The sequence below is a fragment of the Microtus pennsylvanicus genome, chromosome 5, assembly GCF_037038515.1.
Source record: "Microtus pennsylvanicus isolate mMicPen1 chromosome 5, mMicPen1.hap1, whole genome shotgun sequence".
Taxonomy (NCBI): domain Eukaryota; kingdom Metazoa; phylum Chordata; class Mammalia; order Rodentia; family Cricetidae; genus Microtus; species Microtus pennsylvanicus.
In genome coordinates this window covers 51,154,875-51,180,101 of record NC_134583.1, presented here as the reverse complement: position 1 = coordinate 51,180,101, position 25,227 = coordinate 51,154,875, and the positions used below count along the sequence as shown (strand labels likewise).

Below are 25,227 nucleotides of genomic sequence, written 5' to 3'. Positions count from 1 at the left end.
AGGAGACCACTTCCTACATATAACCCCAGCAGCACAGACATTAAGGGCCTCATTGAATAAATGGGACCTCCTGAGACTGAGAAGCTTCTGTAAAGCAAAGGACACTGTCACTAAGACACAAAGGCAACCCGCTGAATGGGAGAAGATCTTCACCAACCCAGCAACTGACAAAGGTCTGATCTCCAAAATATATAAAGAACTCAAGAAACTAGACCGTAAAAGGCTAATCAACCCAATTATGAAATGGGGCACTGAGCTGAACAGAGAATTCTCAACAGAAGAAGTTCAAATGGCCAAAAGACACTTAAGATCATGCTCAACTTCCTTAGCTATCAGGGAAATGCAAATCAAAACAACTTTGATATCTTACACCTGTCAGAATGGCTAAAATCAAAAACACCAATGATAGCCTTTGCTGGAGAGGTTGTGGAGAAAGGGGTACACTCATCCAGTGCTGGTGGGAATGCAAACTTGTGCAACCAGTTTGGAAAGCAGTGTGGCGGTTTCTCAGGAAATTTGGGATCAACCTACCCCCTGGACCCAGCAATACCACTCTTGGGAATATACCCTATCATACAACAAAAGTGTATGCTCAACTATTTTCATAACAGCATTGTTTGTAATAGCCAGAACCTGGAAACAACCTAGATGCCCTTCAATGGAAGAATGGATGAAGAAAGTATGGAATATATACATATTAGAGTACTACTCAGCAGTAAAAAACAAGGACTTCTTGAAGTTTGCATGCAAATGGATGGAAATAGAAAAAACTATCCTGAGTGAGGTAAGCCAGACCCAAAAAGAGAACATGGGATGTACTCACTCATACTTGGTTTCTAGCCATAAATAAAAGACATTGAGCCTATAATTCGTGATCCTAGAGAAGCTAAATAAGAAGGTGAACCCAAAGAAAAACATATAGCCATCCTCCTGAATATTAACCTTCAGCAAGCGATGAAAGGAGACAGAGACAGAGACCCACATTGGAGCACCGGACAGAAATCTCAAGGTCCAAATCAGGAGCAGAAGGAGAGAGAACACGAACAAGGAACTCAGGACCGTGAGGGGTGCACCCACACACTGAGACAATGGGGATGTTCTATCGGGAACTCATCAAGGCCAGCTGGCCTGGGTCTGAAAAAGCCTGGGATAAAACCAGACTTGCTGAACATAACGGATAATGAGGAGTACTGAGAACTCAAGAACAATGGCAATGGGTTTTTGATCCTACTGCACGTACTGGCTTTGTGGGAGCCTAGGCAGTTTGGATGCTCACCTTACTAGACCTGGATGGAGGTGGGTGGTCCTTGGACTTCCCACAGGGCAGGGAACCCTGATTGCTCTTAGGGCTGATGAGGGAGGGGGACTTGATTGGGGGAGGGGGAGGGAAATGGGAGGCCGTGGAGGGGGGAGGCAGAAATCTTTAATAAATAAATAACAATAAATAAAAATAAATTCAAAAAAGAACAAAAATATAATATTAAAATATGTGACAGAACATGAATTGCCACATATAAGCAAACCAGTAAGAATAACAGTTGATATCTCAACAGCTACTCTAAATGCCAAGTAGGTGTTACATGATGTGTTTTAAGTTCTGAATGGTAAGAAATGCCAACCCAAATTACTAAATCAAGAAAAGATATTCTCGTGATTGAAGGACAAAGACCTCCATGTGATAAAAACTTAAAGGATTCACGATTACTATGCCAGCACTATAGAACATACTTGAAAGCTGAGTGGTGGTAGCACACGCCTTTAATCCCAGCACTTAAGAGGCACAGGCAGGTGGATCTCTGTGAGTTCGAGGCTAGCTTGGTCTACAGAGTTAGCTCTAGGACAGCCAGGGGGTGTTACACAAAGAAACCCTGTCTCGGGGGGAAAAAAAAAACTTGAAGCAAATATACTGAAGAAAAAGGTAGGTATGTAGGGACATAGGAAATAACAAACTGTACTGAAGAAGTAAGCAAATGAGTGTTAGGAAAGTTCCAAAATAACATGAATTAATATATAATTCCCAATAAGAACTGTGATAGTTAATGGTATCAAGTCTCCAAATACACTGGCTAGCATATTGAATTAAAAACCAGGATGTACTTATTTGTTGCTTGTAGGAAATACAGTTCACTAACAAAAAACAAAAACCTAGCTTTAAAATGAAAGACCAAAGAAAGCATTCTAAACAAACAGAACTAGAAAGCAAACAGGCCTTTTTCCATTCATTCAGCCTAAGGCCAGAAGAAACCTAGTCAGGAGATTAAAGTCTACAACCTATTTTATTTTATAGATTATTTTAGTTTATATGTATGAGTGTGTGCCCAAGTTCTATGCATGTGCGTCACATGCATACAGTACCCATGAAGACAAGAGAGGGTATTGGATCCCCTGGAACTGGAGTTACAGGTAGTTGTGAGCTGCCGTGTGGGTGTTGGAAATTGAACCTAGGTCTTCTGCGAGGGAAACAAATGCTCTTTAAGTACTGAGCTATCTCTCCAGCCCTACAACCTATTTTAAAATTAAAAAAAAAAACATGTCCCTTTTTTATGTAACTTTTTAAAAATTCTTATGTGTATGGGTATTTTATTTGCATGTATGACTTGTATGCATGGACTCACAGTGCATGGTGACTTTAGAGGCCAGAAAAGGACTTTGGATTCCTTTTGAAACTAGAGTTACAGTTTTTAGAAGACTTCATTTCCCCTACTGTCTACTCATAGTAGCCCAAAATTGTTCCACTGGACATGAATTGCTCAGGCTCTTCATTCTGAAACTCAGCCCTATTAAAAAGAGTATGTTTGAAGTTTGAAGGATAATTTTTCTATCAGTAACTCATCAAAACTTGTTTAGCCAAGATTTTGACTATTGCCATGGCCTCTTGAGACACATTTCTTTAGAAATGAAGTAATATATTTTAAGGACACTCTTTCCTAATGTGGATTGTCATGAGTACACATTGAGCCTAACATTATGTTCTATAAACATCATGCAACTGGCTTCTGGAATCCACTCTTGTAGCCAGAGTGTTTTCAGGAGATATCTGCCTGAGTTCCCGTTCTTGATAATCTTTTCATTGAGCCAGTTGAAATCAGAAATGGAATTTTTCAAGGGCTTTAGGACAGTATGAAACAAAGGTCTTTACAGATCATTGATAAACTTTCTTCTAGCTAAAGAAAACAGGTCCACGAATGTGAAATGTTTGGGTCAAGATAGCAATATCATAGTATGTGCTAGGGGTAAATATAGAGATCATAATGATTCCCAGACCTGTGCTTTTTTCAATATTCTAGACAGAGTGTCTTTTAATAGTAATAATGTTTGAGCCATATATTAATCTTGATAAAACAATTTTTAGGAGAAAGGATCTGTTTGGCTCCCAATTTCAAAGTTTCCGTTCCCATTTGGTTGCTTCCATTGTTTCTGAGCCTTACTTGGGGCAGAAGTTCATGAGACAGGGCATGACAGAAAAAAGTTGCTTACCTCATTCATAATGGCCTAAAAACAGAACAAGAAGAAGTACCCCAAAAAAAGATAATGCACTTACAGCCATACCCATAATGACTTCCTCTAACCAGGCTCTACCCCCTGAGTTCTATTCAGCTGTAGCTGAAGTTCAAGCTCTCCTGGGCCAGTCATATCTTCAAAGCTGGAATACAGGCTTTTATTTATTTATTTATTTATTTATTTATTTATTTATTTAAGATTTCTGTCTCTTCCCCGCCACCGCCTCCCATTTCCCTCCCCCTCCCCCAACTAAGTCCCCCCCCCTCAGCCTGAAAAGCAATCAGGGTTCCCTGTCCTGTGGGAAGTCCAAGGAACCCCCACCTCCATCCAGGTCTAGTAAGTTGAGCATCCAAACTGCCTAGGCTCCCACAAAGCCAGTGCGTGCAGTAGGATCAGAAACCCATTGCCATTGTTCTTGAGTTCTCAGTAGTCCTCATTGTCCGCTATGTTCAGAGAGTCCGGTTTTATCCCAGGCTTTTCCAGACCCAGGCCAGCTGGTCTTGGTGAGTTCCCAGTAGAACATCCCCATTGTCTCAGTGTGTGGGTGCACCCCTCGCGGTCCTGAGTTCCTTGCTCGTGCTCTCTCTCCTTCTGCTCCTGATTTGGACCTTGAGATTTCAGTCCTGTGCTCCAATGTGGGTCTCTGTCTCTGTCTCCTTTCATCGCTTGCTGAAGGTTAATATTCAGGAGGATGCCTATATGTTTTTCTTTGGGTTCTCCTTATTTAGCTTCTCTAGGATCACGAATTATAGGCTCAATGTCCTTGGTTTATGGCTAGAAACCAAATATGAGTGAGTACATCCCATGTTGCTCTTTTTGGGTCTGGCTTACCTCACTCACTTTTTATCATGTGCGCTTTCATGGACAATTTAGGATTCAGACCATAACAGTTCTATTTCTTTGAATTTAAAGAAAAATCTTTAATTATATAAGTAGTTAATTTTGAAATCTTTATTGAGACAAAACAGTGCTTTTATTAAAATTTAGTGGATGTCATTTCTAATGTGAAATATATATGTGAAAACAGAAGTATACTATAAAAATAACTTAAAATATTAATTTTGCTCAAATGTACTATCCTTATATATTATCTTGCTTATCATATATGGCCTTTGTATATTTTTAAATCATGGCAAGTAAAACCACTTGTAAAACAATACCCATTAACTAAAGGTGTAAAACATTTTCTTAATGAGCAATAGGTGAAAGAAGAATGTTAAGTCCAAATAGTTATTTTCCCAGAAGTCTAGTTCAACTGTCTCTGATTCATAAACTCTTTTCTGCTTGTTGGATGCAGTCATCTCTCTTGTATGCTGCTGTCATATCTTTCTCTGATTCTAGTTTTACATATCAGATACATTAATTTGTCTAAACCATTTCTGAGCCTGTCCATTCCAGTAACATGTAAAGTCTCTTAACAGAATAATTCCCAATGATAGGGACCATACACAAATTTTCAATTTGTAGGCACTGGATTTATTCTTGCTGGATGAAGAAAGCAAAGATATATGAGTGTAAATAACAATATCTTATTTCTTTGAAACATTGACACTGTTCTTAAGAATTGGGGGACAGTGTACCTAAAGGTATTATGTTTGTATAGCTCATTTAAAAATGTAATGTATAATTAAAATTATGGATTAATAGATAGTCATCTATAATAGTCAAACTTGTAGTAAAGTTAGGTTTTCTAGATGTGCAAAGACTTACTTCAGATGGATATGTATTCAAGTCTTTCAAAGACGTACAGAATATGGCATTTAAAGGTTTTAAGAACTTAGACTTTTCTTGACAGTGAGACATGTCTGCTCCTGGCAGCAATCACTTCAGAGAAGTTGATGGGCATTGAAGAAACTCGTTATGGAATTTGCATTCAATGTGACAAGCCTAGCCATTTTGGGCAAGAAACTGCCCTTGCCTACACTGTTTGATGGTATTCTGTATAAACTGGACATACAGGACCCACAATAAAATGACTTCTGATCTTGCCTGAAGATGGTAAGACCGTCCTTCAGGGTTCCTGCTTTATAAAAGAGTCTGCCAGACATTCTGCAGGACACAGAGGAAGGTGACAGACAAACTGCCAATATAGGCATAACAGTCTTTCAAATTTCCTGCTTCATGAAAAGTCTGCAGATACTATGAGCCCATAGGCTGAAGATGGATGCTCTGACATTACAGAAGAACCTTATCCAAACTAACCAAAAGGCAGAGAGAGAATATCCAAAGTAACAAAATCAGAAATGAAAAGGGGGACTTGACAGCAAAAATGGAAGAAATCCAGAGAATCGTGAGTTCATATTGCAAAAATCTGTACTCTACAAAATTGGAAAACTTAAAGGAAATGGGCACATTTTTAGATAAGTATCACTTACCAATATTAAATCAGATCAGATGAGCAAATTAAATAGACCTATAACTGCTAAAGAAATAGAAATAGTCATCAAAAGTCTCCCAACCAGAAAAAGCCCAGTGCCAGATGGCTTCAGCACAGAATTCTACAAGATTTTCAAAGAATAACTAATACCAATATACCTCAAATTGTTTCACACAATAGGAACAGAAAGAACATTGCCAAACTCTTTATGAAGCTACAGTTAACTCTAATACCCAAACCAAACAAAAGCATTACTAAGAAAGAATTAAAAACCAGTATCACCCATAACATTGAATACTGGCAAACCAAATCCGAGAATACATTAGAAAAATCATCTGCCATGATCAAATCGGCTTCATCCCAGAGATGCAGGGATGGTTTAACATATGAAAATCTGTCAATGTAATCCACCATATAAACAAACTGGGGGAGGGAGGGAGGAAATCACATGATCATCTCCTTAAATGCTGGAAAAGCCTTCAATAAAATCTAGCACTCCTTCATGATATAGGTCTTGGATAGATCAGGGATACAAGGAACATTCCTTGCAGAATAAAGACAGCACCAAAATGGAGATAAACTCAAAGCAATTGCACTAAAATCAGGAACAAGACAAAGTTTCCACTGCCCCCGTATCTATTCAATATAGATCTTGAGGTCCTAGCTAGAGCAATTAAGACAACAAAAGGAGATCAAGGGGATACAAATTAGAAAAGAAGTAAAACTCTCACTATTTACTGATAGTTTACATAAATGACCCCAAAAATTCGACCAAGGAACTTTTACAACTCATAAACACCTTCAGTAATGTACCATGATACAAGAAAAACTCAAAAAAAAAAGTGAGTATCCCTCCTTTACACAAATGATAAATGGTCTGAGAAAGAAATCAGAGAATACCTCAGTAAAGATGGCAGTACTTAGTAGTTACCTGACCTGGCCCTCAGTTAAGATGGCGGCGAAGTCACCTAACCTCAGTTAAGATGGCAGTGAAGTCACCTGACCTTAGTCAAAATGGCAGCAATCATGTGTTGTAGGTAGAAACCACACTTTTTTGAGCTGTGGGAGTTTTAAATAAATAACAAGAGAGATATAGAGGCCATGTAGATCATACATTTAAAACAGAATTACATCCATTTGGCCACACCATTTACACATTATTTTGTACATGAAGTAGAGAGGAAAATTACTTACCACAGTGAGCCTCCATGTCGCCTAGCCACTGTGGCAGGGAGCAAAGGCTGAAACTGGAAACTGCTGCCTCACAGATCCAACTAATCTTGTTGGTTTCTGCGGGCCAGTGGTAGTGGTGGCAGGGATAGAACAGAAGAAATAGAAGCAAGAGAGAAAAATAACATTTACAGATTGTTGGGGAAGGGGCTGCCCAGCAAAAGGAAAAGCAGATAGGTATGAAATGCCAGCAGCAGGACACTGGCAGTCCTCTTTGGTGGTATCTGATAATTTTTGAGGATTTATTTCCCATAACTGAAAATGTGAAAACAACAGAAACAGTGCAAACCTCAAAGCCTGCAGGGGGACGTCTCCCCTTTGCAGGTGGAGGTTGGTAATTGAGCCTGGCTGAGTTCCAGTCCATGGGCTCAAGAGTCAGAGGCTAGAGGCCACCCTTGGCAGTCTGTCAGCAGGGAACACTTACAGAGCTGTTCAAAAGACAGAATAAAAAAAACAATAAAACAAGAACAAAAAATCTGAGGGATCCCAGGCCCCGAAACGAACACACCACTCAGTGAGTGCTGTGCTAGGGAAGCCAAAAGGCTTGAAAGGCAGGAGGACCACCCCAGATGGTCTGATTACATTTTTTAGCTATGGGCAGCAACCATAGTTGAATGTCAGTGAAAGCTGACTTGGAGAAGGAAACCTTACCTGGGTCCCCATGTGTCCGAACATGGAGAGAGTCTGAAGGAGTGACACACTAGTGTTATTCTCTAAAGTGACAGATGTCCCGAGTAAGGCAGTGGGTGGGTAGGAGAACGGCAGGCCAGAGCATGAGGTGCATCCAGTCCCACCACCTGATGCCTTGGCGAATCCCAGGCAGGAGGGAGACTGTGGTGGGTGACAGACAGAGTTTGGGTATAGAGTTTGTTATTGGGTTAGGAAAGGAGAAGGGGAGTGGAGAGCGAGCAACAGCCACCTCTAAAGAAGAGGGATGGAGGGAGAGGGGGGGGGAGGGAGGGAGGGAGGGAGGGAGGGAGGGAGGGAGGAGAGAGAGAGAGAGAGAGAGAGAGAGAGAGAGAGAGAGAGAGAGAGAGAGAGAGAGAGAGAGACTGAGACTGCATGCTGGAGGAAGCAGAAGATCTGGTGGAAGGGGGAGTGGGCGTGGCTTGTCTGTTAAGGGTATAGGGTACCCACATCAGCAGATCATAACAAGATATCCACCACAAGCTGGTTTTGTGCCCAGGTATGGTCAAAAACTGAGTACTTTAGGTGGGGACTTGGGCTGCTGGCAACTTCAGGGGAGGAATTGTTGACTGAGTTTTCTGTTCTGCCTGGTTCCCACAGTCATTAAGTCTCAAAGAAATCACACAATGGTCTATATTAACTGTAAACTGATTGGTCCATTAGCTCAGGCTTCTTATTAACTTTTATAGCTTATATTAGCCCATTATTCTTTTCTATGGTACCTTTTTTGGTGAGGCAGTTACATCTTGCTTGCTCTGTGGCCAGATCTCTCCTGTTCTCATTTCCCACTTCTACTTCCTGTCTGGTTGTCCCACCTATACTGCCTGCCTGTCTACTGACCAATCAGTTTTATTACAATACAATTGACAGGCTGCAAACCATTGTCCCACACCAAGAATTCAGAACTGAGCTTTTTGGCACCTTAGTTTGAGATTCTTGGAGAGAGAGAGGGAAGGGGAGAGGACTTTCTGGATCAACTTAAAGTGAGCTGGAGGTTCCATCCAAACCCTAGCTTCTAACAGTTCATTTGCATTTTAATTAAGTTTTAATTTTCAATTACTGTTTCATAGGTTTGATGTAATTTCAAACTCTCGATCAGATTTGTAATTTACTGGAATGTTTCTTCTACCTGGATTGTATGTGTTCTCAGATGCCATTTCTATATTCATTTCAATAACTGATTGCATTTGAGAAACAAGAGACTACAAAAGCACAAATTTAAAACAGAAATTACTGAAATAAGACCACTTACATTCAAGTCTTATTTATTCCATTTGTAGCTGTGTAAATCTCAGCAAGTCATTTACTCTTTAGAGGTTCCATTCCTCATCAACAAAGTGGGCATAATTACAGCATATGTCAAAAGAAATATCATATTTAATGAAGTTAGTTTAGAAATAGACTATATGTGATACCTAGTTACACTCACTAGATGTTAGCTATTATGGCCCTTTGCTAGGTGTAGTGTTCTATTTTCCAGGTAACTAAAATCAAAACAGACTTGACCCATTCACTGAAAGAACTTAAGACCTGATATTTTGTCAAGCTTAGCACTTATCTTTGGTCTCTAATGAGTATCAGAGTACACATAAGTATATTAGCATTTAAATCTGTGATATGGTTTTATAAGTTTATTTAGCACTAAATATAATGAAGTGCTAAATTTATTATATTTATATAATGAATTTATATATTTATATATTATATTTTTATATAAAACACATATAATTTATATATTATATAAATAAATATATATTTATTTATATATTATATTCACTGAGATGGCTCAGAATATAAAGCTGCCAGCCACTCAAGCCTGTAGACCTGGGTGCTATTTTTGGATGCCACATAAACATAGGTGAGAACCAACTCCACAAAGTTGTCCTTACCTCACGTCCTCATCATACACACATACACCATTTAAATTAGTATGTGTGTAATGCTGAAACTATAGTAAAATGAATTTTTCTAGCTTTTTTTCTTAGCATTGTACTTTAAGGGCTGTAAGAATGAATAGGTATGTAGAAGTGCTACAGGGTCGAGGGTGAAAGATGAAATGACAAGGCACAAAATGAATTCCTTTCCTAGGGCTGTTATTATATTAGGAGTGAGTATAGTGTGCAATAGATGGGAATAAAAATGACTCCATAGAATACAGCTCATAGCAGGGAAGCTACAGTGGTCACATTGTTGTTGACATGGTCCACATCACCTCATGATTCTACCATGGCAAATTTAAAGGCCTGGCAGTAGAGTCTGGTTATTGTTCCATAATAGAACTAAGATTTCTCAACAGGAGACTGTTACACTATAAAGAGATATTTTTGTTTTTAGTTCCTGTGTTGAAGATGCAGATGTTTTCAATACTTTGAACAATTAATAGCTATCTTATTTTTTATTTTTCTGGAGCTACCTAGGCTCAGTTCTGTAGTTAGTTCCATTAATATACAGTACCTTTGACTCTCATTTTTTAAAAATGTTTGAATCTAATAATTCTGAGAAATCCAAAGTTTTGTGAAACAGGAATGTTGGCTTAAACAGTTCAAAGGTATGCAGGTTAGAAATATTAAGTATTTAAGGATAAGTGGGAATTAAGATTGCAGGGTTTATTCTCCAACTATAGCAGGAAAATTAAAGGTAAATTACATAGCAAAGTTGAGAATATGGCATGTATAAGAATTCTAGTCCTTGCAAGTTTGTAAGTTGCCTGGTATGTTTATAACTACAATACTGTAGCCAAAGCACAGGAGACTCCAGAATGTGTATTTATAAACTGATTCCCCAATAGATAACTGCACTATTCTGGAATGCAGTTGCTATGTCAATAACTGTAGTCTTATTGTTTTAGAATTTTTTCCATCTTTCAACCTAATTAATGTCTCTAACGTGATTTGCAAAGAATTCCATATTTATATTTTGCAATCAGAGTTTGACTGGCACACAGTTTTTAGACATTCGCTACAATGTGTAAACATTTTGTAAAATAATAAATAGCTCTTTCTAATCTAAATGTTTTATGACTGCTGAGTCCCTGCTAATTGGTCATAGATTGAAATGCCCCCATTCTCTAATTTTTTAATTTGTGGGAAATTTTTATAAATGAGTATGTAGAGCTTCATATCACAGCTGTTGTCATTTAAAGTTTGGACAGCATCATTACAAATGAAGCCCTGCTGTGAAATCAAAGTCAAAAAGCATCTTGGCATTCCAACCATTTCCTTGGGAGAAGATTACAGCTCAAGTCTGTTGAACTTTATTGCCTTGGGCCTCATGACAGTCTTCAGAAACATGCAAGGCATTTCTGTTAAAGAAATTCAGATGTGCTGGGACATAGATGACATTCTTTAGCACAGCAGTATCCTAAGGGTTATAAAGAATAGTCAAGAGGGAAAAGATAAACAGTTTTTGCTGTTATTTTATAAGATTTATGGGAATGATGGAGGCCATTAATGATACCATGTAGGAAAAAGTATAGGGTTTTTCTCTGTGGCCTAACTATATTTTAAAATAAAAATCTACATGGCTCCAACATAATGACTTAGCTTCAGAGTCATCTTCCTGTTTGTGTGGGGTGGGTGCTACAATTCAAGGCCTTATGAGTACAAGGCAAGCACTGAAATTCAGTTGATTTTTATTATTCTCATTGATTGTTTCTCTTCTCCTCCCCTCCTGTCTTCCAATATGTGTGTGCCTAAAGGAGAGACATTACTAAAATAGTTCCAATAATTATACCTCCTTTAGAGCTAAAACTTTAACCTAAAGCCACAGATCTTTCTTTCCAATTTAATATCTATACAACCAATATCCAGAGTCCAACCCAGATCTTCACAGAGAGCATAAAACAACATGGCAGCCCTCTTGTCTTTTTTATTTCATGATATATATGTGTGTGTGTGTATTTTCTATATACATATGTGTGTATATATATAAATATATATATAAAGAGAACATGTGGTATTTGTTTTTCTGAGTCTGTGCTACCTCAGTTAATATTTTTCAGTTCCATCTGTTATCTTGGAATTTTCACAATTTCATTTTTCTTCATGACCAAATAAAATGCTTACATTACCTGTTCATCAGTCATGAACATTTTAAGCTATTTCTTTTCCTTACAGTTGAGAATAGAGTAGCAATAAACACAGGTTTTGCAAGTATCTGTGGTAAGGTACGGAATACTTTGAGTAAAAGCCTAGGGGTTGTTAAGTATACTAGGTATTAATGGTAGTTCAATTTTTTGTTGTTGTTGTTTTGTTTTAAGAAAATTACACTGACTTCCTTGTGGTTGTACTAGTTTACCTTCCAACAAACAGTGAATAATGGTTCCTCTTTGCCCACATTCTTTCCAACTTTTGTTATTAAGTTGGTGATAGCCATTCTAACTGGGATGAAATAGAATCTCAAAGTTACCATTTGTATTTCCCTGCTGTCTATGGATGTTGAATGCTTTTTAAAAATACTTCATTTTAGGATTGTTGAGTGTTTTTAAAGATTTATTTATTTATGTGTTTTATCTGATGAAGAGGGCATTTGATCCCATGGGACTACAATTATAGGCAATTGGTAAGCCTCATGTGTGTGCTGGGAATTGAACTCAAAACCTCTGGAAAAGCAGTCAATGCTCTTTAGCGCTAAGCCATTTCTCTAGCTCCAAAATGTATTTTTTAACCTTCCATGTTTCTTCTTTTGTAAACTGTTCTGATCCTTGCTCTGTTTATGGATTGAGAGTTTGATTTGGGTGTTTTGATTTTTACAGTTCAGATATATACAATCTAGATATAAACCTTCTGTCTAAAATAGAACTGAAAAAGTTCTCTGCTGTCCTATGGACCATCTGCTATTTTGCTGATAATTTCCTTTCCATGCAGTGGCCCTGGAGGTCAGAAGAGGGCATTGAATTCCCTGGAACCAGAATTACAGATAGCATATGGGTGCTGGGAAGCAAATCCAGGTCTATTAACCACTGAACTATCTTTCCAATCCCAGTTCTCAATTCTTGTCTTGGTCTTTTGGGATCCTATCAAGATGTAGATAAGATAGAACATATAGTAATTACAGATGCATACATACAAATATTTTATATGTGTCCTCTGTTTTCAAATCCAATATAGTAGTTGTTTTACTTTTTTTACTTTTCCTCAGCAGCTGTACATTTTATGTTTCTAGTAAGAGTTTTTGATTCTGATCCCTAATAATGCAGTGAGCTCCAGCTTTTGATATAACACTGAGAAAGAAAATGGTACCTCTAATCAATTGTGAAGTGCTCACCAATGTGAAAGGTAGTAAAGCATGTGGGAAAAAATATCTTTGACTCAGTGAAATATATTGGGTATACTGAAAATTCCCTCTAAAGTTTTCTGATTTATTAAAACACATTTTAACACAGATTCTAAAAGTAAAATAGCTGCTCATCAGTAAAACATAAAAGCCATATCCTTCCCAATGTGTTTATACTTTGTTTCTAAATGAATGTGCTTCAGGAACAATATTTTTTCCTGGACATACCCAGCTATGCCTTAGTAACAACCTGAAATAAAATGAAAAGTTTCACAGGACAGTGACAATAAAGCCCAAACCTGCTATGCCTTACAGTTTTGATTCTGATAAAGATTCTAATGTTCATTTGCCCTTATTTTCTTTAAGGATTGTTCAAGTTTAGAAGAATATAACATTGCTGCAGCACTACTCCCTCTGACCAGTGCTTTCTATAGGGTAAGTTTGCTTGGTGCATACATAAACTTGTTATGATTTACATATCTGTGTTTTATTTGATTTCTCATGGCATTTTGTGAGTCTGTCCCCTTATTATACTAAGGACTTATGGGTAAGTTCACTCTGCCACAAAAGTAAGTCTTATGAGACCAGGACATTATTAACATACACTTAATGAATGAATGACATCCATGGAGACAACATAGAATTTATAGTCAATTTTCTGGACTGTCCAAAGTGAATGTTTGGAGAGTTTGGGAGGGTTTCTTTGTAGCTTTGGAGCCTGTTCTGGAACTTACTCTTGTAGACCAGGCTGGCCTTGAACTCACAGCCAAAGTGATTTTTTTTTAATTCTACACTTCATTATAGCTCTACTGTTCATGCCATCATATAAAATATTAGCCCTGATTTTTTATAATATTATTTTGCCTGCTCATGTATGTGTGGGGGCAGATAAGTGAGCAAGTAAACTCATACCATGATGTGCAGAAGACAGCTTGCAAGGGTTGATTCTCTGTCCTTCCACCATGTCAGTTCTGAGTGTTGAACTCAGGTCATAAGGCTTGGGGGGCAAGCATCTTTACCCACTGAACCACTGAACCATCTAAGAGTTCCTAGCTCTTAGAACAAACCAATCTAGCAAGTTCTCTATTGTCTTTCTCTTATTAAAAAACAAACAAAAAAAACTGGCTCTAGAGAAATTCCCAAGAATCCACAAGGATGACCCCAGCTAAGATCCTAAGCAATAGAGAAGGGACCCAATCTTGACTTGCCCTATAGTCAGACTGATGAATATCTTAAATATCACCATAGAACCTTCATCCAGCAACTGATGGAAACAGAGGCAGAGACCCACATAGGAGCTCTGGACTGAGCTCAAAGTCCAGTTGAAGAGTGGGACGAATGATAATATGAGCAAAGAGGTCAAGACCGTGATGGGTTCACTGAAAGAAACAGTCTACCTGAGCTAATGGGAGCTCACCAGCTCCAGCTGGACTGGGAAGAAACAAGCATAGGACCACACTAGTCCCTCTGAATGTGGATGACAGTTACATGGCTGGGGTAGACTGAGGGGCCGCTGGCAGTGGCACCATGCTTTATCCCTACTGCATGTACTGGCTTTTTGGGAACCTATTTGCTTTGGTGGATGACTTGCTCAGCCTAGATATAGTAGGGAGGGCCTTGGACCTTCCCCAAAGCAATGTGCCTTAACCTCTCTGAGGATTGGATGGGGGTGGGGTGGGAGGGTTTGTGGAGGGAATGGGAGGAGGGAAGGGAGTGGGAACTTGAATTGGTATATATAATGAAAAAAGATAGTTTTTCTTTTTAAAAAAATAAATTAAAAAAGAGTTAAAAAACAAAACAAAATTCACATGCTGGATAATACATTTAGTGCATCTTTATAAAATAAGCAGTAAGAAGCAAATGGTGGGAACATATGACTTACTTTTGAGCCATCTGCTTCAGGAGGCAGCAAGCTAACACGTTCAGCTAATGCTGTTTTCTTCGCATTGTCAGACTTAATAATAAAAACTTATGCTTTGAGTTACATGTATATATGTAACTCATATATATATATATATATATATATATATATATATATATATATTTGCTTTTACTTTAGGGTCAATTATCAAAGTTCCAGTAGGAACCAGAAGCTTATTTATCAGTCATTTGAAGAGGGAAAATTGTTTGTTGGGTTTTGGTTTTAGGGGGGTAGTTAAGGCAAGGTCTATGTAACCTTGTCTGACCTGGAACTACCTATGGAGACCAAACTCTCCTCAAACTCATGAGATCTGCCTACGTCTACTTACCATGTGCTGGGATTAAAAGCATACATCACAATACCTAACTCAAAGAAGTTTAAATGCAAGGAACAATTGATAATTAACTACTGAAATAAAGAGAATTCTAAAATATGCAAGAATGGAATACAAGGAGCAGCTACTATTTATAGAGCTAAGTCTGAATGCCCAAGAAAGAAGTAGACTTGGAGGAGGGCCTCTCCTCAGACAGTCTTGCTAAGAAGGTGTTGCTATGGTCAATGCAGCATAGATGCACCCAGCAAGTAGGTAACTGGAAACTACCTGCTGCAGTGCTGGTAAGATTTGCTTGGATTTCTGTCTACTAGAATGCCACTGGGCTTCCAAGGTCCAGTGAAGTTTCACTACTGAAACTTCATGGAGACTGAGCTTTTCCAGGTATCTCACAGGCAGGAGCAAAAATAGAAAACAGTCTCCAGATGTAGGTAGAAGTTTCTGTCCTGCAGATCGCTCAACAAATAACCATACAGAGGCTTAATATTAATTATAAATGCTCAGTCAATAGCTCAGGTTTGTTAACTCTTAAATTTAAATTAACCCATATTTCTTCTATGCTTTGCCACATGGCTTGGTACCTTTTCTCATTATGGCATGCTCATCTTGCTTCTCTCTGTATCTGCTTGTGATTTCTCTCACTCTGCCCTTCTTCCCAGCATTCTCTGTTTGACTCTCCCCCTACCTTTATCCTGTCCAGCAATTGGCCAGTCAGCTTCTTTATTAAACCAGTCACAGCAACATATATTCACACAGTGTAAAGGAATATTCCACATACAGAAGCAGAGAAAGAAGCCACTCCTACTGCAGTGTCCCTTAGCATCTTTATTAATAATCCTTAATATTCCCATTGGCAAAGGAAAGATATTTAGAAGATTTATTTCCAGGGTCCCAAAGCAGGGCTAAGAGATGGTTTTAGGAGGAAGAGTGCAGAGTGGTCAAGGAAGGTGAATCACACAGATTGTTGGATATTTTCTCAATATGCATCTTTGGGGAATTATTTCTAGTGCATAACATTTTTAATGCAGGAAGTAGATGTAAATTGCTTTATCCTGGCCACAAACTGAAGTCAGCCAGCATATTTCACAGCCAGTGTAAACTCTTGGGATTTGCTCACCACTGCCTTATGGAGTAGACTCAACTGATTTATATTTTTTTAATTTAACTTTTATAAGTTCTTTGAATTTTTTTATACAGCATGTATGTTCATATTCACCCCGCAATTCTTCCTGGACCCACCTAACTTTTTGACCTTCTAAAAAGCAAAACAAATTTTCTACTGCCCAAATGTCCTTGGATGTGTGGTCTTTTACTGGAGCATGGTCTCCTTACCAGGGGCTACATTCTTAAGAGAAATTGTCTCTCCCTCTTCCAGCAGTTATCAATTGTCAATTACTTCATGACTAGGGATAGGGTTTTGTGCCCAACTTTATTTTCATGCTGGGATTTGGACTGGTTTGGCCTTGCACAGGTCTTGTACCTGCTCTCACAACTGCTGTGAGTTCAACAGCCCTGCTGTGTCCAAAAAGCACTGCTTTTCTTGTAGTCATCCAGTGCCTCTGGTGTCCCGCGCTACCATCTCGCCAGCAAGAACGACGCGGCACACTCAGGATCCTTCTGCAGAAAAGCTTTAATGCATCTTGAGAGGGAGAGCATAAGCTTACAGAGCGGAGACCCCAGGGGAAGAAAACCCAGCCCTTAAATAGGTTAATGGTCCTCACCTAGAACTTGTCATTCCCTGATTGGCTGCAGCTCGTCAGCCCTTATGACGCCACGGAAGAGGCAGAGAGTTAGGGATGGAAATTTACCACGCACATGCGCGCTAACTTACTTATCGGTTTGGCGCTAATGGATGCAGGCGCCATCCTGTAATGGAGTATGTGGGGGTGGCTCCCCACACTCTGGCTCTCTGATTCTTTTTGCCCCCTTTGCCACAATGATTCCTGAGTCTTGGGGTGGTGCTGTATATATGCAGTCTCCTATTTTCTGCACCTTGACTAGTAACCACCCATCTCCTGCAAGAAGCTTCTCAGATGAAGATTGAGAGATACATTGATTTATGAGTACAATAATAAATCATTAGGAGTCTGTTTAGTACTGTGTCCGTTTAGTAGAATTAATGGTAGCAGATTCTCCCCATAGCCTTTGACTTGTCCGTCCACAGGGTTTCAGTACTGTAATGTTGCTAGTTATGGATTTCATCTTGTGGCACACTAATTTCAATCAAAAAGTAGTTAGTTAATTCCTATTTTAAAATAGTTGTATAAGTTCTCTTTTTTTTTTTTACTTGATGTAATAAAACTTTATTGGGGGCTAGAGAGATGGCTCAGCAGTTAAGACTGCTGGGTATTCTTCCATAGGACTTAGGCTCAATTTCCGGCACCCACCTGGTGGCTCACAACTGTCTGTAACTTCAGTTCTTGGGGATCTGACACCCTTACACAGACATGCATGCAGGCAAAATACCAATGCACATAAAATAGAAAGAAAGTAATCATTTTTTAAAAATTTACTCCTAAAAAAACTTTATCAAGCCATCTTAACATATAAAATTACTATACTAGGCAATGTATGAAGCTGTGCCATTGGTAGTATGTTAGATGGCCTTAAGAAACTTAATTTGATAGTCTGGCTAATATAACAATGATTTTTAAAAAAAATTAGTCTCATCCACAATGCAACCAAACCATTGGCATTTTCTCAAATAAATGTAGCATATATACCTGTTTAGAACATTGAAATGGGGGGGGGGGGGCTTGTAAAATTTAAAAGGCAGTTGCCACCAAGTCTAATGACCTGAGTCCAGTCCCTGGCACCTACATGATAAAAAGACAGAGCCAGCTCCTGTGATTGTCATTTGACCTCCATACATGCACCCTTACACACATGTACAGACACACATGCATACACACCAACCAAATAAGTAAATGTAAAAAATAATTTAAATAAAGTTCAAATGTTATAATAAAAAAAAAGTATAAAATCTCTCTTTTTTTCCCAGTTTCTTGCTATTCTCCAGTTGCTTTCTTAAGGAAGAATGTCATTTTTATTTATTTATTTATTTATTTATTTATTTATTTATTTATTTATTTATTTTTGTTGGAAAAAAAATTCCGCCTCCTCCCCGTTTCCCATTTCCCTCCCCCTTCTCCCACTCCTCTCCCCTCCCCCCACTCCCCTCCCCCTAGTCAATTCCCCCTCCCTCTTGAATCTGAAGAGCACTCCGGATTCCCTGCCCTGTGGGAAGTCCAAGGTCCTCCCCCTTCTATCCAGGTCCAGGAAGGTGAGCATCCAAACAGGCTAGGCTCCCGCAAAGCCAGTTCATGCCGTAGGATCAAAGACCAGTGCCATTGTCCTTGGCTTCTCATCAACTTTCATTGTCCGCCATGTTCAGAGCGTCCGGTTTCATCCCATGCTTATTCAGTCACAGTCCAGCTGGCCTTGGTGAGCTCCCAATAGATCAGCTCCACTGTCACAGTGTGTGGGTGCACCCCTCGTGGTCCTGACTTCCTTGCTCATGTTCTCCCTCCTTCTGCTCCTCATTTGGACCTTGGGAGCTCAGTTCGGTGCTCCAATGTGGGTCTCTGTCTCTATCTCCATCCATTGCCAGATGAAGGTTCTAAGGTGATATGCAAGATATTCATCATTATAGCTATAGGATAGGGTCATTTCAGGTTCCCTCTCCTCAGTTGCCCAAGGTTCTAGCTGGGGACATCTCCCTGGACACCTGTGAGCCCCTCTAGAGTCAAGTCTCTTGCCAACCCTAAGATGGCTTCCTTAATTAGGATATACTTCTCTGCTTCCATATCCACCCTTCCTTTATCCCAAGCTCCCCCCATCCTCCCCTTCTCACATTTCTCACCCCATTTCCCCTTTCCCCCATGCCACCTCACCCCCAAGTTCCCATTTTTTCCCGGCAATCTTGTCTACTTCCCATATCCAGACGGATGACTATATGTTTTCCTTTGGGTTCACCTTCTTATTTAGCTTCTCTAGGATCAAAAAATATGGAACGCTTCACAAATTTGCGTGTCATTCTTGCCCAGGGGCCATACTAATCTTCTGTATCGTTCCAATTTTAGTATATGTGCTGCCGAAGCAAGCACAAGGAGGAATGTCATTATTGACAGCACATATTGGCAGTTTGTCAGTCCTTTTTCTCATTTTTTTTTTATTAAAAGCATAGGAACAGAGATGGGCTCATCACTTTGTGATCTCCAAGCCAGAGGCCATAATGGTTTTGTTTAGTTGTGAGTTGTATATTATTTTAGAATGTATAAGCCAAAATAAAAAAATTTAGCAGGAAATTAAAGAACTGTAAAATTATGCAGAAATACACCTACAACTGGCATGGCACACAGACCTCTCTGATGTATACTGGGGATGTCCCTCTTCTCATGTGTCAGGTGAAGGGTTGAGTCCGTCAGTGACCTTTCCTGCTGTTTTTAATACTGCACAGTGTGTCTCTGTGCCCTGATTTAATTTGATACGTTTATAAATGGCAATGTTTTATTAGCATAAATTAAGTTATCTGTCATTTTGGGTCTTGTGATTGTACAGTACACATGGTGATTGTTATCCTAATGAGTTCAGAGTCCCCAGCCTCTGGTAGTTAACTCCTTGAACAGACAGTGAACTTGCTGCTCTGTATATACTGTATAATCAGGGCAGAGGACAGCCTGCTAGCTACCGTCTAGTGTTAGGACAGTGCTGTCACCCCAACAAGAAACCTCTTGTCCCTTCCCAAACAGCAATGAATCTACTTTCTCTTGAGTCTTCCTTTGGAGGCATTTCACATGAGTAAAATCATACAATATATATTCTTTTTTTATTTTTCTCTCATATATTACATCCTGAGCACAGTTTGCTCTCCCTCCTTCCTTTATTATTATTTTTGTTCTTATTTTATTTATTTACTTTAATATGTGTTCATGTATGTGTGTGTGCACATGGGTGCATGTGCATATGTGTGTACTCTGATGTTGAGATGAAATGACAATGACAGGTATCTTTGTCAGTCACTCTCCATTTTATTTTTGAGACTGGGTCTCACTGAATCTGGAAATGACACATTTGACTTGACTAACTAGCCAGAAAGCTCCAGGTATCTCAGCTCAGGTCCTTATGCCTGTACAACAAGAGCTTTATCAACTGAGTCATTTTCCCAGCTTTTCAATATATGTGTCTCACTTCTTCACCAAGCATAATGGTTCTGAGTCTCATCCATGCTATGAATCATTATCTTTACATCTTTTAATTTTGAAATAAGAATTCTTTTAACACATACCTATAGTGGCTACCAAAAGCTGAGGTTAGGAGGCTCATCAGTTTGAGACCTGGACTCATAGCAAGATAGACAGACCAGGAGTAGAAAAGGATGCACCATCTATATTCAGAATGCTTAAGCTTTATGTTTTATTTCAGCTAATTCTGTATTCAATGCAGAATTGAGCTAATCCCCATTCAATAAATACATGTATATGGTACAAAGGTCATGATTTCTCAGTTTGGAGACAAATTTTATCATAATTTTGCAGGTCTTTAATTTCTTCCTAAATTTTAACTTAGGAATATACATCCTTTAAACATGCACAACTAAAATAAATGTTTTTGGTATAAATGTTATTTTCTTTTCAAGGCACAAGAGCCTAGTAGTAGTAAACTAGTAGTGTAATAGGAAAGCCTGTCGAGGACTAGCTGTAAGGCCTTTAGTGAAAAGCTTCTGTCAGCCTGAGAAGCAGAAAGTGAACATGAAAGCATAGAATGCCACACAATTTCCTGTGCTCTCTTAAAAAGGTGGCCTTACTGCTAGTGCCAGGCTCTTAGCAGTAATTCTATCCCAGATCCCCACCTCACAAAAAAACTAAAATCTGTTTTCTGGTTTTCATGTCAAAGACTGTTATCCCCTAAAAATTCTATTTGCCTGATAGAATAATGTAGCGAGTAGGCTCAGAGGGAGGTAATGGGAATGAGAGCTGGTATTTAATGAAGTATTATTCCTAATTTGACACAAAGAGTGTACAGTTCAGAAGGACTCTCCACCCATGAAAGGATTTAAACTCTATTGTGTGTGATTCCAAAGCTCAGGTGTTGGTTTTAATTCTTAATAGTGTTTTACAAATATGTCACAGTTTGTGCAGGCATACTTCTGAGAATCTTTTGAGAGTTTTGCCTGGAAATGTTGAATTGGCATCACTCTTAGCCCCACACTCACCCAGTCATTTTCATGGTCATGTCCAGAAAGGAAAAATGATCAAGCTTTGAACAAGGTCAATAACTGTTATATAATATTATTTATAAATCTCTTATATTTTTTTTTTTTTGGTTTTTCGAGACAGGGTTTCTCTGTGGCTTTGGAGCCTGTCCTGGAACTAGCTCTGTAGACCAGGCTGGTCTCGAACTCACAGAGATCCGCCTGCCTCTGCCTCCCGAGTGCTGGGATTAAAGGCGTGCGCCACCATCGCCCGGCAAATCTCTTATATTTTTAATAACAAGCATACAAAATGCTCAAAAGATCATAAAATACTTTCTATATTTCTGCTGAGTACTGACCTTGCCCTGGGTAATATGGATATAATTGCCCTACTGTAAAATTATAGTCAATAAGCAATTCTGGTGAAATTCAAATAAACCTTACATAGTATTAAGATTGTTTCTAAGAGAAAAATTCTACAGTATTATAAACATTTCATCAGTCATTAATTTTAATTGGTAAGAGACTACAAAATAGGAAAAGAATTAGTCTACATATATTTCATTCCATATAACAGATCTCAAAGGATATCCTTCCCCCAAAATCGGGAGGAGAATATGATAAAAGGTCTTCTTACATCATTTTTTGCTATAAAATCAAATATTTTTAAAATGAGTTAGCAGAAGGTTTGAGAGTGAGAACAGACACCAATACTCACTGAATCTGGCTTGACCTATACACAGTTTATGTTTATTACAGCAAATATAGTTCTGGCACTCCAGACATTTATAATAGCTGAAAATTTAGTTCTCACTTTTATTTCCTTTTTTATTTTCTCCTTGTTTGTACTGACTGGTTTTATGTCAACTTGACACAAGCTAAAATCATCTGAAAGAAGAGGGCCTCAGCTGAGAAAATGTCTCCTCAAGTTCCAGCTATAGGCAAGTCTATAGGGCATTTTCTTAATTAGTGATTTAATGGGGGAGGGCCCAGCCCATTGTGGGTGGTGCCGTTCCTGAACTGGTGGTCCTGGGTCTATAAGAAAACAGGCTGAGCAAACCATAGGGAGCAAGCTAGTAAGCAGCTCCCCTCCATGGCCTCTGCATCAGCTCCTTCCTCCAAGTTTCTGCCCTATTTGATTTCCTGCCCTGACCTCCTTTGTTGATGAACTGTGATGCTGAAGTATAAGTCAAATAAACCCTTTCTTCCCCTAGTTACTTTGGTCATGGTGTTTCAACACAGCAGTGGTAACCCTAGCAAGGACATTGATTAGGGCAATTCAGCACCTCTCTTCTCTTTTATCACAACCTCCCCTCATTTTCTCCTTCAAGTTCTAAAGATCTGTTGATTTCTCCTAGTGCTCCTGAGAAACTATAAATTATATTTAATTTGGAACTACCATTTTTTATGAAGGTTAGTTTCTGATCGATATTTAAACTGGAGTAATTTATATCAGATTATCAAAATACCTATTATTGTTTCTTCTAGTGAGTGATTAACAGAATTTTTAATTTTCTTTATTTTTTTATTTTTTTTAGTTGTTGCAAAAAAAAATTTCCGCCTCCTCCCCTTTAATTTATTTATTTTAATTAATGCTCTTATTTTTTTAATTTGGATTATGTCTTAATTTCTCATTGGAAGTTACTAAGAGTCTGCAATTGATCTCTCCTAATTTGCACTTTTTGTTCTAATTTTCTGTAAACCTATTTAATAACCTAGAAAATTGGTAGAATCTCCTTTGTATTTTTTCAGGAGCAATTTGTAGTCCCCAACTATGCAAAACTTTCTTTAGTTCTTCAAACATTCTTTCTAAAGCATCTACATTTGAATCTGATAGCAAAATGTTGTCCATGTAATAGTAAACTATAGATTCGGGAAATTGCTTATGTGGTATTTCCAATGACTGACTTACAAAATATTGCCACAGGATGGGGATATTTAACATTCCTTGTGGAAGAATCCTCCATTCATATCTTTTAATAGACTAAAAATTGTTATACATAGGCACTGTGAAGGAAAATTTTTCTCTGTCTTTTACTTGCAAAGGTATAGTGAAGAAATGATCTTTTAAATCAAAAACTATAAGAGGTCATCCTTTAGGCAATAGGGAAGGCAAGAGAATTCCAGATTGTAGAGGGCCCATTGGTTGAATTACTTTGTTTACAGATCTGTCACCATTCTCCATTTTCCAGATTTCTTTTTAACAACAAATATAGGAGAATTCCAAGGGTTAGTGCTCCCCGGGTCAGAGCTCAGTCTGATCAGAGCAGGTCTGGTAGCAGCAGAATACCCAGATCTAAGCTTGGGTAGCAGCACACCCACATATGGAGAAGGTTGGAATTGGGCAGAAGGTCAAAGAACCCAAAGCTTGCAGGCAGTCGCAAGCCATGAGGTTACTGGTCAGAACTCGGGTCAGGCAGTCACAGGCCCAAATTGGGAACACAAGGCTGTGTTCCAGGTGCAGGGTTAGCGCTCCCCGGGTCAGAGCTCAGTCTGATCAGAGCAGGTCTGGCAGCAGCTGAATATCCAGATCTAAGTGTGGGTAGCAGAAGTGAGACACATAAGCCAGAGAAGCCACAGAGGAGTTGTACCAGGAAGCCATGGTAACTCAACCACTTAGTAGATCAAGCCATGCAGGTGGTCTCAGGCCAGTGGGAAATTGCCAAATCACTGCAGTGGGCCAACCAAGCCAAGCCTTACACAGAAGGGTAGTTCAGCTGCTTGGGGTTGGAGGAGGCTTTGAGGGTCTGGGCAAGGCCTAACAATGTCATGGACTCAGACTACATGGGCACCATTCTGTTAGCATACCAATGAGTTCCATAGTAGCCCTTAATGGAGTATAACAAAAGCTTATTTCTTGGGGGATAAACTTACAGAAAGGGTAGAAATCCACAATCCCCTACATATGCTGGGAGCTGGAACTGAATCTAGCAGCAAAGAGAGCCATGCACACTTTTCATCTGCATTTATAGTATATGAGACCATGCCCAAAGTGGGCTAGTATCTTAAAGGCTATTGGCTAAAGGAGTTCCCACAACACTTGCATACAGGCAAATCATTTGGAGGCGTTTTCTTGATTGAGAATACCTCTCCCTGTACATCTTCCAGCTTGTGTTGATAATCAACCAGTCAGTACAGTTGTTCATGCTTGCATTTACAGCACTCAAGAAATGTAGGTAGTTATTGCCCATCCTGAACTAAATTTGAACAAGACCTTATCTCAAAAGAAAATCTACTGCTAGGGATTTTTTAATTGATTATTAATAATAAAATTAAAAACAAAGTAAGTATAAGCTGCCAATTTGGAGCTTGTACTTTGTGGACCTGTAGAGAAAAAAATAAGAATTTGCATATTTTTAACTTCAGAGATAGATCTAATTTAAATTATAAGTTTGAAAGACTTCTACAGAGATACCTAAGACAGAAGAGAAATGAATACAACAGGCCAGAAACTTGGAACAAAATGGGAAGAAAGCCAAATTATGAGACTGCACACAAGAGCCTCATTGTGGGGAAGGGGTGGGAAGGTCAAGCAGGCTACACAATGCCTTCTTGGAGGAACAGTCAAAGTTACTAATTTAATCAACTTTTAGTATGTACTGCTATTAAAGATTAACTGAAAATATTGAAAAAGGGAGTACAATTATGGGCCAAAGTCAGATACTACTTTATTACACAGTAGCATAGAATTTGATTTACTCTTTATTTTCTTT

At 38.8% G+C, this 25,227-nt stretch overlaps 1 protein-coding gene and 1 non-coding gene across 5 annotated transcripts in view; one reads left to right on the top strand and one right to left on the bottom strand.

The window, feature by feature from the left end:
- Positions 1-25,227, top strand: part of Sbf2 (SET binding factor 2) — a 395,017-nt gene that overhangs the window by 264,941 nt on the left and 104,849 nt on the right. For all 4 annotated transcript variants that reach the window (XM_075971874.1, XM_075971873.1, XM_075971872.1 and 1 more), the window contains exon 17: positions 13,436-13,504. In XM_075971874.1, the coding sequence (XP_075827989.1) occupies positions 13,436-13,504 (69 nt within the window). The remainder of the gene's footprint in view (positions 1-13,435; positions 13,505-25,227) is intronic.
- On the bottom strand, positions 19,323-19,427 carry LOC142851507 (U6 spliceosomal RNA). Its single transcript, XR_012910820.1, has one exon. It is a non-coding gene; the product is annotated as a U6 spliceosomal RNA (small nuclear RNA).